Here is a 20,825-nt window from a genome sequence, read left to right on the forward strand (position 1 = left end):
TCTGTAAATTCTAAGCTGACATAAAGACTCTATTGAAAAAATGTCTGATTATTTGATAATAGGAAAAGATAGTTTCACAAATAATTAGCTAAAAAAGACTGAAACTCAAGTACCACCTTGTATTTTTATTGAAATAGCTATATTACTTGGCTAGATGTACTGTACATCTGTGTTACAAAGTAGTTTATCATTTAAGATAACCTTCAGCATATTCTTTCTTTTAATTATGTGTGGAAGATACGGTAAAAGCAAGGTGGGGTTTCCCCTTAACAATCTTTTTACTGTAATGGAAAATAACCAGTTACATTGCTAATCAAAGGAGCAGTTGTTTTTAATATGTAAGCTATTAAAACTATAGCAGTACAGAACAAATGTCTTTCTGCCAACATCCCAACTCTATGTTAAGTGGATTTTCCATGTTACAGTCACATGGCTGTTTTCCTGCAACGTATATTCACACCTATATGAAACACTGTTGCAGGAAAACATCATCCATCATCAAGGACCCTCGCCATGCTCACTTCCTGCTGCTGCCATCAGGAAGGAGGTACAGGAGGATTAGGTCTATATCACCAGGTTCAGAAACAGTTATTACCCCTCCTCCATCAGAGCCAGAGTGGATAACCTCACTCCATCCACAACTGAACAATTGATTCCACAACCTATGGACTCATTTTCAAGCACTCTACAGCTCATATTCTCAATATTTATCATTTATTTATTTATTTATTTTTTCTTTTTGTATTTGCATAATTTGTTGTCTTTTGAGATTGATTGTTTGTCCATCTTTCTTTGTGTGCAGTTTTGTGGGAATATAAGCAGTAAGTATGGACAGTGGATGCACCCATGAGAAATGCGATGTTACATTTCCAGATTAATCTTAAAATCACCCGTTATTAACTGCAGGCCGCATTCTCCTATTCTGGGCAAACTTATTCTGATCCCTTTACAATCTTTGTGTATCCATCATGTTGTTTTTCAACCCTCTTTATTTCCAGTGTTGCTGACTTCAAAATTAGGCTGGTTGGAAATTCAAGGATCTGTAGAGAATCTGGTTTATCAGCTCTGTAATTTAAAAAAAATTAGTTACATTTTGCTTAAGTTTGGATAGTTTGAGCACAATGAGTAAGTCCCTCTTCTACCTCCATTCTAGATGTGAATTGTATTGTCCACAATGAAGAATATATGACGTGTACATGGAACCTCACTGGAGGGAACATAAAATACACCATGTACCACTGGTGAGTATACCAACCACCTGAAGTCATCTGGGGACTTCCATGATTTCATTCTGGGAGTATTTAATGTAGAAGTACTTTGGCAATCTTAGGACATTAAGGTTCACAGAATTAAAGATTAAAGAATGGAAGGAAGCTGGCCCATCAAATCTATACTTCCCCTCTAAGTAAGAACAATCCACCTTATCTCACTCCCTGCCTCCAAGCCATCCCATTTTACCCCAACAGCCTTTCAAATTCTATTTTTTTAAAGAAATATTTATCCAGCTTCCTTTTGAAAACTACAAATGAATCTGCTTCCAGTATCACCTCTGGCAATGCATGTCAGAACCTACCATGTCACTTTTGGATTCTTGGCCAGTCACCTTCAATGAAAGCAGGCTCTCCCCATCCACGCTCTTTATTCTCTTTATTGCTTTAAGCACCTCTATCAAATCTCCTTGCAAACTTTCCAGTTCCAGGAAGAACAACACCAACTTTTTTTGCCTTTCACCGAACTGAAGTTCCTCATTGCGAGAGTCTAGATAGAATGTTCCACTACTTTTCCAAGGCCTTTATATCTTTATTAAAATCCCAATATCCCTTACTTTTTCTTTTTAACTACTTCTTTGACCTTCCTTGCCTCTTACAAAATATAATGCACCCCCTTCCAGATCACACTGTTCCTGCACCCCCTTCCAGATCACAGTGTTCCTGCACCCCTTCCAGATCACACTGTTCCTGCACCCCCTTCCAGATCACACTGTTCCTGCACCCATTTTAGAATTGTGCCCTCTCGATTCCAAAGCTTCACCTCATTCCTCCTACCAAAATATAATGTGTCATATTTGTCAACATTATAAGAGAATCAAGCAAGGTGGACATGATGACGGATTGTTCACGATCTGCTCAATACCAGGGGCTATCATCTTTATTTCAAAAAAAATGTCCATCTATGTGTGAGATAGTGAGAAAGGTGTCTTCTTCTAGTTACACTGACCATGGTAAGATCACATCTAGACCATGTGTAAAGATATGCTCTCCCTGACTAAGGAAGAAGATGCCTGTGATTAAGGAGGCACACTCTTCACCTGACTGCTTCCTGAGAAGGCATGTTTGTCATAATGAGTAGAGATTTAATGGACAGGGCCTTACTCTCTGGAGTAAAAAGAATGAGATGAGATTTTGGGGCTTGATAGCATGCATACAAGGTTGATAATTCCTTTGGCTAAGATGTTTAGAACTAATGGATACATGTCAGAACAAAAATTCGACCAACCAGGACAGAGGTGAAAAGGAATTCCTTCACCCAGATGTAGAGAATCCTTAGAATCCTCAAGCCAAAGGGGGGCAAGCAACAATGATTAGGTATTCTTAGATTAGATAGTGGCATTGGAGAGGGATCAGAGAAGGATTCCGGTAATGAAAGGGTTATCATACGAGGAATGTTTGATGGCTCTGGGTCTGTACTCATTGGAATTTAGAAGGATGGGTGGGTATCTCATTGAAACCTTTTGAATACTGAAAGGCCTAGACAGAGTGGATGTGGAAAGGATGTTACCTGTGGTGGGGGAGTCTAAGACAAGAGGTCACAGCCTCAGGATAGAAATTTGTGCATTTAAAACAAAGATGCGGAGAAATTTCTTGAGCCAGAGGGTGGTGAATCTGTGGCATTTGTTACCATATGCAGCTGTGGAGGCCAAGTCATTGGGTGTATTTGAGGTAGAGGTGGATAGGTGCTTCATTGGACATGGCATCAAAGGTTATGGGGAGAAGGCTGGGGAGTTGGACTGAGCAGGGAAAAAAAGGATCAACCATGATTGAATGGCGGAGCAGACTTGATGGGCCAAATGGCCTAATTCTGCTCCATTGTCTTATGGGTGTGGTGCAGCCACAGTCCTACTGAATGTTAGAGCAGAGATAATAGACTGTATGGTCTAATACTGCTTATGTTTCTGATGCCCTCATGCCCTCCGAAATGACTGAGTAAGTCACTCAGTTACAGGATTCGCAAAGGAAATGCTGATATTGCCAGTACCTTGAACATGAACATGTTCTTAAACCCTCAACTTCATGAGTCAGAGGTAGAGTGCAATTAATTAAACCACCTAATGCATAGCTGACACAAAATGAAATATGGTGGGAGGAAATTAATTAAAGGCATGGAACATGTGGGGCAAGGTGTCTATTTTAATGCTGTAATAAATCTCTATAACTGTTTTGATGCCATGTTGTGAGAAATATTTGGTTTAATAAAAATATCTTCATTTTTGTCAAGTATTAGGTATTCTTAGATAAGGTACAGTGCAATATAGAGCTCCTTTCATGACAGAACACAGAAGATTTAGAAAACAACTAAAGAATAGATTTGATATGGAATAAATCTTCCTTAATACCAACTAAAGGTGATTTCCATGCAGTTTAAGAAGCAATCTTTCATGATAGAGTGATTTCTCTTGCTCAGTATTAATCATGTTTGATCAACTGGAACTGTCCCGCCTCCTACACAAGTATATTTTTGTAATTAGCCCAGTTTTGCTCTCCACAATGATTTAGAATTCCATATATTAATCTTGTTAAAATGATTCATTCATAGAATGTGGACAACACCAAGAGAAACAGCATTTATTACCCATTGCTTAGAGTTCAGAGGATAGACAAGAATCAACCATATTGCAAAGCTGGAATCACAAGGCCTATGGTGAACGAGGTGGAAGGGTGGAGATTCGTCTCCTCCAAGGGAGGTGTAAGGTGCTCCTTCCCTCCACTAGCCTGCAGGTTACCTTTGGCCAAGGTGTAGCACCTGCTTAGCCCCCCACTCCCCCGGAATCAGGGTCACGTGAAGCCATGGGAGCAAGTGAAGGATGGTCGTATGAGCAGCTGGTGCATATCACAAGTCATGGTTATGCAAACACTGATGCCAGGCAGTCAATCTCTAAAGTACATTCATACTGACTGGGGGTCACCCATCTTGTAAAGACACTGCCCAGAGGAAGGCAGTGGCAAACGACTCCTGTAGAAAAATTTGCCAAGATCAATCACGGTCATTGGCCATGTCATGTCACATGGCACATAATCATGATGGCGATTGTGAACTAATTCTATGGTTATTTTTATTTATTTATTTACTTAGAGACGGTTGAATTTAATTTCCTCAACTTTTTAAGTTATATTTATTCCTATCCTGGTGCATTGGGCGACAACCTTGCCATTTCTTTAGCATTTGTCTGATTTTTATGAGGCCGAGTTGCTAGCTCGATGCTCAACCCAGCACAGATGGAAAGCATGCAAGGAACCGGCCGGATTTAAAACCGGGATGACTCGTCTCGAAGTCCAGTGCCAATGCCACTACACCACCAGCCAGCACAGCAGGTTTAAAGATTAGCTTTAATATCTTCATTGCTCACATGTGCAGTACATTGGAATATACAATTAAATACATCAATGACCAACGCAGTATGAGGGCCTTCCTGCAATGTCGCCGCGCTTCCAGTGCCAACACAGCAACCTACAAACTGGTTCATCTTTGGAATGTGGGTGGAAACCAGAGCACCCAGTGGAGACTGTCACGGTCATGGGGAAAGCATTCAAGCTCCTTACAGACAGCAGAGGGAATAGATCTCATTCTCTGGCAGTATAAAGCTGCATGCCAACCTGTGCTGTCCTGAATTGAAGTTCAAGTTTATCATCATCTGATTGTATTTTTATATATATACACAACCAAACAAAGCAACGTTCCTCCGGAGCATGGTGCACCCACAAAGCATATAGCACACAAGCACATAGAACAAAATATCACCACAAATAAATTAATAAAATATCATTAAAAATGCACATGAAGTCCACAGCACAGCTAAACAGTAAACAGCTCACTGTCCTATTGATCAGACTTCAGTGGTGGCTGGGTATTCGTTAGTCTCACAGCCTGAAGGACTAAGCTGTTACCCAGTCTGGCAGTCCTAAGCTCGATGCTTCTGTAGTTTCTGCCTGATGTAGGGGGTCGAGGAGATTGGGTGATAAGGGGTAAGAATCCTCAGCAACACAAAACTCCTGGTAAATGGTACAAATAACAGGGAGCATACACCCTGATAATCCGCTTGGCAGTTTGTACTAACCTCTCTAGCATTTTGCGTTCCGATGCCTTGCAGATTCTGTACCACACAATGATGCAGCCAGACAGGACACTCTCGAGGTGCTCCTGTAGAAAGTTGTTAGAATGGGGCGAGGAGTTTTGCACTCTTCAGTCGCCTCAGAAATTGCACCTTCTTGACTAACGAGGATGTGTTGTGGGTCCGGGTGTGGTCATCTGTTATGTGCACATGAAAGAACTTTGTGCACTTCACTCTCTCCACGGTAGAACCATTGATTACAATGGAGAGTGTCGACCTGAGCCTTGCTGAAGTCTACGATCATCATTTTTGTCTTGTCTACTTTGAATAGGGGAGAGCCAGTGGATGTGGTATATTTAGATTTTCAAAAGGCTTTTGACAAGGTCCCACACAGGAGATTAGTGTGCAAACTTAAAGCACACGGTATTGGGGGTATGGTATTGATGTGGATAGAGAATTGGTTGGCAGACAGGAAGCAAAGAGTGGGAGTAAATGGGTCCTTTTCCGTATGGCAGGCAGTGACTAGTAGGATACCGCAAGGCTCAGTGCTGGGACCCCAGTTGTTTACAATATATATTAATGATTTAGACGAGGGAATTAAATGCAGCATCTCCAAGTTTGCAGATGACACAAAGCTGGGCGGCAGTGTTAGCTGTGAGGAGGATGCTAAGAGGATGCAGGGTGACTTGAATAGGTTAGGTGAGTGGGCAAATTCATGGCAGATGCAATTTAATATGGATAAATGTGAGGTTATCCACTTTGGTTGCAAGAACAGGAAAACAGATTATTATCTGAACGGTGGCTGATTAGGAAAAGGGGAGGTGCAACGAGACCTGGGTGTCATCGTACACCAGTCATTGAAGGTGGGCATGCAGGTACAGCAGGCGGTGAAAAAGGCAAATGGTATGTTGGCATTCATAGCAAAAGGATTTGAGTACAGGAGCAGGGAGGTTCTACTGCAGTTGTACAAGGCCTTGGTGAGACTGCACCTAGAATATTGTGTGCAGTTTTGGACCCCTAATCTGAGGAAAGACATTTTTGCTGTAGAGGGAGTACAGAGAAGGTTCACCAGATTGATTCCTGGGATGGCAGGACTTTCATATGAAGAAAGACTGGATCAACTAGGCTTATACTCACTGGAATTTAGAAGATTGAGGGGGGATCTTATTGAAACATATAAAATTCTAAAGGAATTGGACAGGCTAGATGCAGGAAGATTGTTTCCAATGTTGGGGAAGTCCAGAACGAGGGGTCACAGTTTAAAGATAAAGGAGAAGCCTTTTAGGACTGAGATGAGGAGAAACTTCTTCACACAGAGAATGGTGAATGTGTGGAATTCTCTGCCACAGGAAACAGTTGAGGCCGGTTCATTGGCTATATTTAAGAGGAAGTTAGATATGGCCCTTGTAGCTAAAGGAATCAGGGGGTATGGAGAGAAAGCAAGTACAGGGTTCTGAGTTGGATGATCAGCCATGATCATATTGAATGGTGGTGCAGGCTCGAAGGGCCGAAGGGCCTACTCCTGCACCTATTTTCTATGTTTCTATGTTTTTTCTATGAAACTCAGGTCATTGTTCCCACACCATTTGACAAGCTTCTCTACCTCCTTTCTGTATGCCGACCCATCATTGTTACCGATGAGGCCAACCACTGTTATATTATCCGCAAACTTGATGATACAGTTTGAGCTGGATTTGGCAATGCAGACATGAGTAAACAATGGGCTGAGTACCGGCCCTGGAGTCACCAGTGCTCAATGTGATGGAGCTTGAGATGTTGCTGCCAGCTCGGACTTACTGGAATCTATCCATCAAGAAGTCCAAGATCCAGTTACAGAGAGTGTTGTTGAGCCCAATGAGGACAGTTTACCCACCAGTGTCTGAGGGATGATCATGCTAAATGCCAATCTGCAGTCAATGAACAACATCCCATCGTATGTTGCATTGTTTTCTAGCTGTAACAGAATGGAGTGGAGGGCTGAGGCAATGGCTTCGTCAGTGAGCAAGTTTGAGTGGTAGGTGTACTGGAAAGGGTCCAGTGTAGCTGGAAGTTGGGATTTTAAATGATCTATTACCAGCCGCTCAAAGCTCTTCATGATTGTTGAGGTCAGCGCCTTTGGGCAGTAATCATTTAAGATAGTTGCCGTGGCCCTTGGGCACTGTAGTAATGGTGGCTGCCTTGAAGCCTGCAGGGACAATTGACTATTGCAAAGAGAAGAACCTCTCCTTCAACATTTGGCCTAGGGGTAATAGTCTAGTGACTATGACACCGTGCCCTGCACCCTGTTGGTGCTTTGGGTTAACGTATTGGACTGTTTACTCTGGATGAACCACCGAGCAATGCGACCAATGGTGACTACCCTGCAGACAGTTCATGAAACTGCTTCTTTTATTTCTTCCTTCAAATATGATTCTACTCCTACAGTAAGTGATTGTAATTTACATTTTGATGGCGTGTTGTTGGTCCAATTGAGTGATCCGGTGATTTGCTGTCTCTGAGCGAGTCACGTGAGGACTTCGAGTGGAGCGTACGGTCTGGAGGCATGGAAGACTAGAGACCATGATCTACTCCATTGCTTTTTTCTGATTGCGGTGTTGAGGGAACGAGCCCAAAGTCTACTCCATTGTTTTTCTCAGGTTGAGGCATTGAGCAAGGTTGAAATCAACAAGAGTGAAAGCAGAGGGCGGGCGTGTGTTCAACGCCATCTGCCTAAATTCGATCGGTCTTCCTCTTGCTCTTGCAAGCTGCTGCTGAACGAAAGTGCAGGAATCTTAGGATCCACATTGCAAGGATCAATTGGAGAGGCTGTGGATTCATTTTGGGGGACTTTGAGGTTGATATTGCAGATGTTCCCGGATTTTGGTTACTCTTCTTTTTACTGTTTTTGGACAGTTTGATTAGGGCAATCAATGCAGCCTGGAGCACTTTAGAAAAGAATGCTTTACCCTGTGGCCTGAGTGGGCTTGCAGCGTAATGCAGAACTGAACTAAACTGAATATTACTTTGCTCCTGGTTTGATGTTCAATATTTTATGTTGTCCATTTGCTTTTTGCCATTTGTGCAATTTATTCTTTTCAGGCACGTTGGGTGTTTGATGTTTTCTTGAACAGGTTCCATGCTGTTTCTTTGTTTCAGTTTGCAGGGAGACAAATCTGTATTCTATGTACATGCTTTGATAATAAATGTGCTTTGAATCTTTGGAAAAGTTGAACAGACTGGCTGGCATCCGCTCATACATTTGGCAGTCAATTCTTCTCTATGTAGAAACTACAAAATGGGTCCTATGCTATTTCAGTTGAGGATTTGAACATTTACCTACAATATGTTCCAGCAAAAGTGTCTATTCTTCATTGTATTTCTGTAGCAATCCAGTAAATCAATGGTTGGATCTTCCATTTTTGCAAGTCCAAATGGGAAAAGGGCTCCACAGACAGCAGTTCAAAATTTGTTCCCACTGCTGTATAAAACAGATGGAATTTTCTGAAGACTGTGCAAACACATTAAAATGTGGCAATGCAAAGCTGCTTTCTGTAATATCCCACAATCAGTACAAACTCAAAGCAAGAGTACTGAATTGACATGAACTTGAACTTTCACTGCGGTTCATTTAGGATGAACTAACCAATAATAATGTTACATCTAATTAAGACATTAATGCTACACTCCAGAATTGTTTCCGTTCAACCTTCTCTCTTGCCCTGAGAAACTGCGGCACAGAGTCATGGATTCAAATATCATGGGAACTCAATATTTGATACATCAAGTCAAACATCCATTGACATTACACCTACACAGATCCCACTTTATTCACCCCATTTTCCCATCAACTCTCCCTCAAATTCTATCGTTCACCTACTCACTGGCTGAACCTTAAGAAAAGTTAACTAAGGTGCCAGTCTGCACATCTTTGGGGCTGATGGAGAAAATGGGAGCATCGAGAGGAAACCCAAAAGGAGACTATACAAACTCCACACACACAGCTCCTGGATCATTGTAACTCTAGATCTGCAGCTCTACCAGCTGTGTGCTTGGCTACCTACTACTTACCAGAAGACCATAAGACATAGAAGCGGAACTAGGCCATTTGGCCCATCGAGTCTGCTCTGCCATTTCACCTTGGCTGATCCATTTCCTTCTCAACCCCATTCTCCAGCCTTCTCCTCATAACTGACTAACCAAGAACCTATCAACCTCCACCTTAAATGCACCCAATGACTTGGCCTCCACAGACACCTGTGGCAATGAATTTCACAGATTCACCACTATCTGGCTAAAGAAATTCCTCCTCATCTCCATTCTAAATGGACATCCCTCTATCTGAAGCTGTGTCTTCTGGTCTTTGACTCCCATAAGAACATAAGAAGATAAGAATGTAAAAAATATGAGCAGGAGTAGGCTACCTGGCCCATTGAGCCTGCTCTGCCATTCAATAAGATGATGGCTGATCTGGCCACGGACTCACCTCCACCTACCTGCCTTTTCCCCATAACCCTTAATTCCCCCTACTATGCAAAAATCTATCCAATCTTGTCTTAAGTATATTTCCTGAGGTAGCCTCCACTGCTTCATTGGGCAGAGAATTCCACAGATTCACCACTCTCTGGGAAAAGCAGTGCCTCCTCATCTCCATCCTAAAACTAGCCGCCAAAACTTCAGGCTATGTCCTCTAGTTGTAGTCTCACCTATCAGTGTAAACAACTTTCCTGCCTCTATCTTATCAATCTCTTTCGTAATTGTATATGTTTGTATAAGACTCCTCTCATTCTTCTGAATTCCAGTGAGTACCGTCTCTCCTCATAGTCTTACCCCCTCATCTCTGGAACCATCTCGCCCAGCATAGGAAACATCCTCTCCACATCCACTCTACTAAGGCCTTTCAACATTCAATATATTTTAGTGAGGTCCCCCTCATTCTTCTGAATTCCAGTGAATATAGGCCCAGAGACACTAGAATCTCTTCATATGACAATTCTTCCAATCCTGGAATCATTTTCATGAACCTCCTTTGAATATTCACCAACGTCAGCACATCCTTTCTTAGATAAGGGGCCCAAAACTGCTCACAATACTCCAAGTGAGGCTTCACCAATGCTTAATTAAGCCTCAGCATTACATCCTCACTTTTGTATTCTAGTCCTCTTGAAACTAATGCTAATGTTGTACTTCCTCACCACCGATCCAACCTGCAAATTAACCCTTAAGAAATCCAGCCCGAGCATGAATTTTCAATCCACAATGATCCATATATCTCCTATTTTCATATTTCATATTTCTTTCAGATGTAGAAGGAGACCATTCTTCCTATCAAGTCCATGGAAATTATCAGACCAATCCCATTAATCCCACAAGGCCATCTAATTCCCTATAAACTATTCTGTTCACAAATAAAATAGACACAATAAGAATTCCTGATGTAGCCACTTCAAACATCACAAAGGACCCATTATTTTGGATTGAACACCGAGTAGTATTTTGTGTAAGGTTAGGATTACTTTTCCATAGACCTCGACTAGTATTTATGCCAAGAACCAAATCACAAATAAGAATTGCATGTGAGTATTAGTTTCATAGAGGTTGGAAATAGGCTGTTGAACTCAACAGGTCAATGCTGACCAATGATCACCCATCTGTATTAATCCCACCTTTCAGTATTTAGCCCAGGGCTTTTAATGTCCAGGCAATTCAAATACTCATCTAGACACCTCCTTCATGCTCTTAGTGGCTCTGCTTCCACCACTGTCACCTGTAGTGCATCCTGGGTGTTCATCACTCTCGGTGAAAAAGCTTCCCCTCAAATCCCTTCTAAATCTCTTACACAAATTTATGTCTTATCCACCTCCAAAAGGGGAAAACTTTCCTGAAGTCTGTCCTTTCTATACTGTTCATAATGTCAATTACAGTGGATTCCAGTTAATTGGGACATATTGGGATCAGTCATTTTGGCCCAAAAAAAGTGGCTGCCCCAATTAGCTGAAGTTTCATGGAAATAATTTAAAAGGTATAAAAAAGACAAACTGCCATTTACCTGAGTAAAAATTTATGTATTTGAATGAAATACAGAGCAAGTTAGAAGATTATCAATACCTCTACAGTACTATAAACTGTGCATTAGTTTCTAATAGTTTTCATGGAAGGAATTCATCTAGTGTACGTTGTGGTGTTCTTATGATTTTTTGTAAACGAAGTTAGCTCCAGTGGACAGAGCAGGTGAGATCTACAATGTGATCCAATGGCCAAGAAAGCAGTTCTGCAATGCTCCATGGAGAGCAAAGGGCATGACGTGACACAGAGGAAGTTATGGTCAACTCTGCAACCAAGGAAGATCCCAGTTGTGAATAATACCACTGGATCCGGACTTCTAAAGTCGAGAGAGTGGAACTGCTGCAGTGAATCAGCTTTTCCACTTTAAAAAAACTCTTCTGCACAGCTTTTCCTGTCACCATTGGATATGTACAACCACCACAAATGAACAAAATCAGTGTAGCCACCTAGGACTGCCTTCATAGAATGCTACTGATGATTGTATTCTGAAAATCTTCATTCTCATTGTCACATTCCAGATATTTGTCAATACCTTCAAATTCTTCATAGTTCCCAAATTATTGAAGTGGTGAAATCCTTTTATTTTCACTCCCAGCTGTTTCTACATCTCAAAACCTGAACGCTTCCAAATTATATTACTGCCTATATCTCGCCAACTATCAGCTAGAAAAATCACTGCTTTTTTAACACAAACAAATGCAACTGATGACAGATAGAAACTGTTCAGCAACAGTAACCTATCCCAATTAAGTGGCATAGTGTTCCAAATAAATGAAGGGAATCCCGCCTATTTTTTGGATTTCTTTTTGTTCTTTAAGAGTTGACCAAAATAAATGGCTGCCCCAATTAACCAATGGCCCAAGTAACTGGAATCCACTTTGCCTGAATCATATACCCCATTAAACTCCTCCACTCCAGTGAAAACAGGCCTAGTTTCTTTAGACTCCCCTCATGACTAAATTCATCCATCCCGGGCAAAATCCTGGTTAATCTCCTCTGTCCCACCTCCAGCATGGTCACATCCTTCCATTGTGGGGTGACCGAAAATATATCTGGCACTCCACCTGAGGTCAGAGCAAGGTTTTATAAGTTTGGAACATAACCTCCCTAATCTTGTATTAATGAAGGCCAGCAGCCCATATGCTTTCCTCACAACTTCTTGTGAGGAAACTTCTTCCTCACATCTTCCTGTGCAGCCACTTTCAAAAATCTATGGACATCCACACCAATGTCCCTTTGTTCATCAGTATTCTCTCGGAGCTTAAGTTTTTTTTAAAATCACATTCTCCCACCTTCTTGCATGGGAGACACTGATGACTTGGATGTGAATGCAGGAAATATGATTGGTAAGTCTGCCTTCGACACAAAGTTGATGGTGTTGTGGACGGCAAGGAAGGCTATGGCAGGATTCAGACCAGAGGGAGAGCTGGATGTGGAGCTGGCAGATTGACTTTAAACCCAATGCATTTTGAGAAGTGAAGTGGGTTAGGACACATACAACAAATGGCAACACTGAAGAATGTGGATGAACTGAAAGACCTTAAGGTTCAAGTCCATTATTCTTTAGAAGTGTCAACACAGACAACAGAGTGGTAAAAAGGCATAGGGCATGTGTGCTCTTGTAGATCAGGGCATAGAATATAAAGATTTGGGACATTATGTTGAATATTTACAGTACTCTGGTTTATCTGGTTGGTGCTGAATTCCAAGAGAGGGAATTTGTTGAATGTCTTTGACTTGGATTTTTAGAGAAGCATCTGGTTGCACTAGGGGAAAGGCAATTCTGGACTGGGTGTTGTGTAATGAACCAGATTTGATTAGGGAGCTTAAGGTAAAGGAACCCTTAGGAGTCAGTGATCATAATGTGATAGAATTCACCCTGTAGTTTGAGAGGGAGAAGATCAAGTTAGATGTATTAGTATTACAGTGGAATAAGGGGAATTACACACTCATGAGAGAGGAACTGGCCAAACTTGGATGGATGACGGCAGGACAGCAATAGCTGGAGTTTGTGGGGCCAATGCTGAAGGGGCAGGATGAATACATCTCAAAGACGTAAAAGTATTGTAAAGGGAGGATGAGGCCCTCATAGCTGACAAGGGAAGTCAAAGACAGAATAAAAGTAAATGAGAGGGCATATCACAGAGCAAATATTAGTGGGAAGTTAGAGGATTGGGACACTTTAAAAAATCAACAGAAGGCAACTAAAAATACATAAGGAAGAAAAAAATGAAATATGAAGGTAAGTTAGCCAAAAATACAAAAGAGGATACCAAAAGTTCTTTCATATATATAAAGAGTAAAAGAGAGATGAGAGTGGAAACTAAACTGCTGAAAAATTATGCTGGAGAAATAGTAATGGGGGACAAAGGAATAGTGGATGAACTTAATAAATATTTTGTGTCAGTCTTCACTGTGGTAAGTAGGTCCCCAAGACCAGATGGACTACACTCCAGGGTTTTGAAAGAGATAGCTGAAGAGATTGTGGAGGCATTAGTAATGATTATGGAATGGTTCTGGAGAAATTGAAACGGAAATTGAAAATGTCAGTGTACTCTGTAAGAAGCAAGGGAGGCAGAAGAAAAGAAATTATAGGCAAGTTAGCCTGACTTCAGTGTTTGGGATGATGTTGGTGTTCATTATTAAGAATGAGGTTTCAGGGTACTTGGGAGTGGCATGATAAAGTAGGAAGGAAAGGGTTAACATATAGGAGCATTTGATTGCTCTGGGCCTGTACTCACTGGAGTTCAGCAGAATGAGTGGGATCTCATTGCAACCTAGCATATGCTGAAAGGCCTAGTTAGAGAGGATATTCTCTATCGTGGGTGAGTCTAGGACCAAAGGGCACAATCATAGAAGAGAGAGTTATCCGTTTAGAACAGAAATTAGGAGGAATTTATTCAACCAGAGGGTGACGTATCTGTGGAATTCATTGCCACGGTTGACTATGGAGGCTGGGTCATTGAATATATTTAAAGCGGAGATTGATTCGTCAGGGTGTCAAAGGTTAGGGGGAGAATGCAAGAGAATGAGGTCAAGAGGGATAATAAATTAACAAGGATGGAAAGGCGGAGCAGGCTCGATGGGCTGAGTAGCCCAACTCTGCTGCTATGTCGTATGGTCTCATTGTCTTATTGACTGGACTTGGAGTATTGTGTACAGTCTGGTTGCCACCCTACAGGAATGGCATGGACACAGTGGAGATTCACCAAGATGTTGCCTGGACTGGAGGACTATAGATATAGGGAGAGGTTGGACTGGAGGCTGAGAGGTAACTTTTCTACAAGTTCAAAGTAAATTTATTTTGAAAGTACATATATGTCAATATACACTCAGAATAAGAATCAGAATCAGGTTTATTATCACCAGCATGTGTCATGAATTTGTTAACTGAGCAGCAGCAGTTCAATGCAATACATAATCTAGAAGAAGAAGAATAAATTAATCAATCAATTACAGTATACGTAATAAGCTCCTTGGCCTTGTTGTACTGTATGAGATGATGTTGTTGGGGCACCATTCAGCTAGGTTTTCAATTTCACTCCTACACACTGATTCTTCACCACCTTTGATTAAATCAATGAGAATGATGTAATCAGCAAACTAAAGTATGGAATTGGAGCTGTAATTAGCCTCGCAATCATAAGTATGAAGCAAGTAGAGCAGGGGGCTAGGCACACACCCTTGTGATGCACCCGAACTGATGGAAATTGTGGAGGGGATTTTGTTGTCAATCCGAACTGATTGAAGTCTGCAAGTGAAGAAATCCAGAATCCAGCTGCTCAAAGGGGTATAGAGGCCAAGGTCTTGGAGCATATTGATTAGTTTGGAGGGGATGATGGTATAGAATGCTGATCTGTAGTCAATGAACAGCATCCTGATGTACACATCTCCACTGTCCATGTGTTCCATGGTTGAGTGAAGAGCCAATGAAATGGCACCTCCTGTTGCCTTGTTGTGATGGTAGGAAAATTGGAGCAGGTCAAAGTCACTTCTCAGGCAGGAGATGGCATATTTCATCATCAACCTCTCAAAGCACTTCATCACCGTGGATGTAAGTAATACAGGCACTTGAGGCAAGTTGCCACATTCTTCTTAGACACTGGTATAATTAAAGCCTTCTTGAAGCAAGTGGGTACCCCGACAGCCAAAGCGAGAAGTTAAAGATATTGGAGAACACTCCAGCCAGTTGATCAGATCAGGTCTTCAGTACTCAGCCAAGTACCCTGTCTGGGCCAGATGCTTCCCGTGGATCAACCACCTGAAGGATACTTTCACTTCAGCCACAGAGACTGAAATAACAGGGTCATTGGGGCTGGTGGGAGTTATTTGTGAAATTTCTTCCATGTTTTGTTGGTCAAAGGGAGCATAAAAAGGCATTGATGTTATTTGGGAGCAAGGCCTGTTGTCAGCAATGTCGCTTGGTTTCACTTTGTGTGAGGTGGCTGTTTTTATAAAGTCCGTGACAACTGTGGTGTATTAATTCAGATCCTCTGATGAATCCTTAAACACAGCCCAATCCACCAATTCGAAGCAATTCCACAGCTGCTCCTCTGTCTCCTGTAACCGCCTCTTTGTTGTTCCGATGTCTGGAGCCTTGCTCTTTAGCCCCTGCCTGTATATAGCTAGGAAGAGGACAGCCAAGTGATCAGATTTCCTGAAATACACCCTAGGCATGGAACAGTAGGCATTCCTAATCATAGTATAGCAGTGGTCAAGCATGTTCGGACCCTGGTGCTGCAGGTGATATGTTGTCCAGATTGATAAAGTATTTAGTAAGTGAGTGCTCCAGCATTGACCTCCTTGATCAACCATAGGTCACAGACAACCCCTTATCCCCTATTACCCAACTAATTTTAAATCCAGTGCACTAAATTGCCCTGGATTAGATAGGTTCCTCCCATGCAGGACCTTACTAAAGCCCACATATAAAATGCCAGCTGCAATATCCTCATCAACATACTAAATTATTCTTCCAAAAATTCAAATTAGGAATGCCAATTTGACTAAGCCATTTTAACTGTCCTTGAAAAATCCCCAAATCTCCAAGAGCAGATTAATCTTGATACAAAAATCCAAAAGATGATGATGTGCTTGGACACATTGGCCAAACCAAGCCCAATCAAAGGTGCATTTGTTTGTCCCTTACGTCTTTCTCACAATTGCAAGTTAGTGCTGGATGGTACTAATGCAAGTACTGCAGTACTATCCCATCAGTGAGTTGCTCAATAGTGATGCAGCTGGATTTATTGCGTGCAGTTGTGTTTACGCCACGTTGCCGAGAAGATGCGCGGTCCAATAAATTTAGCGAGTGATCGTCTTGAATGTTTTTACTGGTATCACATACCCGATGGACATTGGTCATTCACAATGCCACATGTCCAGTTCACTGGTTCATTGGCAAAATCAATGGCATGGGAGCTGCATTGCCACTGACTAGGAGACAAGATACCGACATGCTCTGCGAGAGTCTTGGTGGTACACACTAGATTCCTTGCAGGGTAGGGAGCTGGCCACTCCTGTTGGTCCAGCCCTCCAGTGTTCAGCCAGAGGATGAACAAGCTGGACCAGGACAATCTACAGTCATGCCACTTAGTTACTTGGTCTATATTTGATTTTCTTTGTGACTGTATGTTTTTTTCTGAAATCATAACCATATTTGCTATTTATGCTTTATGCTGTTGGTAATGTGTTTGGTACTTTGGTCCTGAAGGAACGCTGTTTCATTTGGCTATATTCATGTACTGTTGAATGATAATTAAACTTGAACTTGAATTTGAAGAGACTGAAGGCACTGGAATCTGGAGCAACAACAGTGTGCCACAGAAACTCAGTGAGCCAAGCAGCATCTGTGAAGAACAAAGAATTATCAACATTTCAGGTTGAAACCTTGCATCACAACTGAGATTAACCCATAGTAACACATGCAAAATCCTGGAGAAACTCAGCAGATCAGGTTGCATCTATGGAGCAGCATAAAGAGCTAATGTTTCAGGAAGAAACCTTGCATCAGGACTGTGAAAAAAGTCAGAATAAGCTGGTGGGGTAGGCAAGGAGTACAAGCCAGAAGGTGATAGGTGAAAGCAGGTGAGGGGGGAAGTAGATGGGTGAGGAAGAGGAGATGAAATGAGAGCTGGGAGGTGATAAGTGGAAAAAGTGAATGGTTGAAGAAGAAGCATCTGCAGGAACTCCTGTGTTTCAGATTAATCAGTTTCCTCAGAATGTTACCAGATAATCAGATGCTGCTTCCAGTTAATGCTTCAAAGTGGCTATGATTCAGCAGGGAATTTATCTCATCAAGTTCCATTCCGAAAATACTTGTTTTTCAAAGAAGTAGCACCGATAAATAAACAGTACTATGCGTATGAATTTTTAGACTATCTTTCTTTCTTCTTATCATTTTGTAAGTATAACTTTTACAATGTTTAATTTCCCACTCATAACAGAAAATATGGCTATTTGCTTTTCTTTGCAGGTATGTCGCAGAACCAGCAGTGGAATGTAGGAACTACATTCAGCAGGGTGGCTATAACGTTGGATGTAATTTCTCAGCCAGTGACATTATACAATTCAAAGACTTTCACGTTCTCATAAATGGATCCAGTGATTCAGGAATCGTTACAGCAAGCAACAAAAAGTTTCAGCTTCAGAACCAAGGTGAGAGTATTTGTTAAGAAAACTCTGGCTGAGATTGGTAAAGCCAAAATCACGCTCTTTGGGGAAGATTATTCCATTTATTTATATTAATGTCCAGTGACAGAAGAAGTGACAAAAAAAAATTCCAGCTCAGGTCAATGCTGAGAGAACTCAGAACTAGTAAAACACTGGGAGTCAGTGATGTCAGTGTAAGTTAACAGATGGGTTTCCATAACGTACTTAGGTCCTGGCAGTGGGGCATGGTGCAGTTAAAGATATTGTAGATTGAGTTAGTTGGGCATATTACTCATAAATCTTCAAAGGTGATCATAGATTCCAAGATGGCGGTGCGACGCAGCTTGCAGCAGCCACTCCGGAGCTGATTATCTGTTATTCGTGAAGTGGGGTGCCGTGCGCAATCATAATCGATTGAAAATGGATGTGGGAGCATGGAAGAACTTCGGGAAATCTCCAGGAAGACCTTCTTTGTTGCTGCTGCTGCTGTGAGGTCCGGGACTCTGCCGGTAAGAACAGGCCCCCAGTCCTCGGGGTCGTGTTACCGATGGCCGTTGGCGGGGCCGCCTTAATACACTCGGCAGAGGATGGTGCTCGGAAAAGCTGTGCCGGAGGGGATGGTCGTCGGCTCGGAGGATAGACGGACTCGGAGTCCGCTGCGGTCAGGTCGCTTTCGGTGTGTGCTGCGTCTGCGAGGCTGAGTCGGGCAGCGCCGTGGATGTCCATAGCGGGGGTATTCCCTTCTGCCGCTGGCATGGGATGGCGCATCTGTTGGGACCCTGGGGACTTGTGGAAACTGTGTGGTGATTTCTTTTGAACTTGTAGTCCTTTAATATCTTTGGACTATTGTTACTGTGCCCATACTGTTTTTTTTTATCAATTATGCTATTGTTTGCACTGTTGTAACTATATGTTGTAACTATGTGGTTTTGTGCAGGTCTTGTAGCTTTAGTTTTTGGTCTTGTTTGTCTGGTGGATTTGGAGCTCCTTTCCGTGGAACGCGCTAAGACGGTAGCGCGATATTTATACGCAGCAGCTTCTCCGGACTCTGGATTGGGGATTGCCAAACGTTATGTGGATTTCCTGGTGTAGTCTGTTTTGTCATATGCTGTTGTGATATCATTCTGGAGGAACGTTGTCTCATTTTTTAACTGCATTGCATTTGTGGTTTCTAAATGACAATAAACTGAATCTGAATCTGAGATGTTGTTGACTTGCATATCATCACGTTAATTTCTGCTGATAGCATTCTATTATGTAATGGTTTGCTTTGAATTTTAAGGCAATCTATCCTCAAAAGATCAATGGTGAGCTCAGTTGCAAAGCTAGATTTTTTGCTCGTTTGGATTTCAATATTTGGCTGATTTGCCAGTTAACTTGATTCTACCCAATTCTCTTACTTTTATCAATGGTTTCTGATTTGTTATTGTGACTCTGAATTGCTGCACTGGGTCCAACCCCAGCAATGACCTTAGCGTTATAATCATTAACTTACAATCAAAAAGCAAGTCCGTAATTTATTTAGTAAGAAAATAAACTTCAATATAAATGATAAACGAATAATTACACATACTTTAGTAATCAGGTGAAGAAATGAATCTTTGAGAAAAATCTTCAAAGATGTGTTTTAGGCAAGTTAATTTTGAGTTTTAAATCTCTGATCAAAGAGAGACCAACATTTAGTTTGAAAGTTTCAGGTGGGATGGTAGCATAGTGCTCAACATAACACTTCAGAGGGCTAACAACCCACATATACTTTCCTCCACTGGCTGGAAGAGTTTGTACATTTTTTCTGTGGATGTTTGGATTTCCTCCAGGTGCTCTGCTTTCCTCCCACATTCCAAAGACATATGGTTAGGGTTAGTGAGTTGTGGGCATGCTACCTTGGCACCAGAATCATGGAGAGACTTGGAGGCTGCCCAGCACACTCCTCGCTGATTTGATTTGATGCAAAGTACACATTTCATTTTGTGTTTTGCTGTACAAGTGACAAATAAAGCTAATCTTTTATCTTTTGAAAGTTTCATGATCACCATTGTTGACTCCAGCTTTTTATTTCAGATTAATTCATATCATCTGGACAGTATGCAATCAAACACATGTACAGATCTGTAGCTAATGTGTCTAGATAGTTAATGATGTGGGAGGTTTTCATCCATATCCTACAGATGAGGAAATTGTAATATCCAATCTTCGGATTGAATTTGAACTGATGCCAAAATTCTGATGAAGCTCCACTCTGATAAGCTTGGATTAAGCTCCTTTTCTAACAGGACTAAAATTCTTTGCTACATTTCAGTGCAACCCTTTCCACCTGGAAACCTGAGAGTCAATACTTCAGAAAGCAATGGTCTCCTCCTGAAATGGGATGCTCCAATGCGCGCAGAGACATGTTTGGAATATGAAATCAGGCACCGGAATAACAAGGACAAGGAGTGGCAGGTACAGAGTGGCAGTGACTACGCCATAAACATGAGTTTCCTGTCGAGGCTAATAACTAACTCTGAAGAGTGGGTTAGAGCAGCAGAAGTGGTGTAACACCTGCCACTGTCAATTAAGATGAAGGGTTCCTCCCTTTGGCAACTGGATTGGATCTCTGTTGGTCTTTCCTCACACTGAAGGCCATCTGCTTTATAGCTGGAAAAATAGACATAGAGCTATAGGATAATGCACGTAAATCAGCCATGATGGAATGGTAGAGCAGGTTCAATGGGTGAATGACCTAGTTCTGTTCCCATATCTTAAAGTCTTATGACTCAGCTTGTACATGGCAACTGAGATATCTTCCTAAGCTGGTTCCATATGC

General features: G+C 41.8%; 1 protein-coding gene across 1 annotated transcript in view; it reads left to right on the plus strand.

Moving 5' to 3' along the window:
* Positions 1 to 20,825, plus strand: part of LOC140734225 (prolactin receptor-like) — a 76,656-nt gene that overhangs the window by 24,955 nt on the left and 30,876 nt on the right. Inside the window, exons 3-5 of the mRNA XM_073057911.1 lie at positions 1,154 to 1,241; positions 17,844 to 18,025; positions 20,319 to 20,461. Coding sequence (XP_072914012.1) covers positions 1,154 to 1,241; positions 17,844 to 18,025; positions 20,319 to 20,461 — 413 coding nt within the window. The remainder of the gene's footprint in view (positions 1 to 1,153; positions 1,242 to 17,843; positions 18,026 to 20,318; positions 20,462 to 20,825) is intronic.

Source organism: Hemitrygon akajei, chromosome 10, assembly GCF_048418815.1.
Source record: "Hemitrygon akajei chromosome 10, sHemAka1.3, whole genome shotgun sequence".
Lineage (NCBI taxonomy): Eukaryota > Metazoa > Chordata > Chondrichthyes > Myliobatiformes > Dasyatidae > Hemitrygon > Hemitrygon akajei.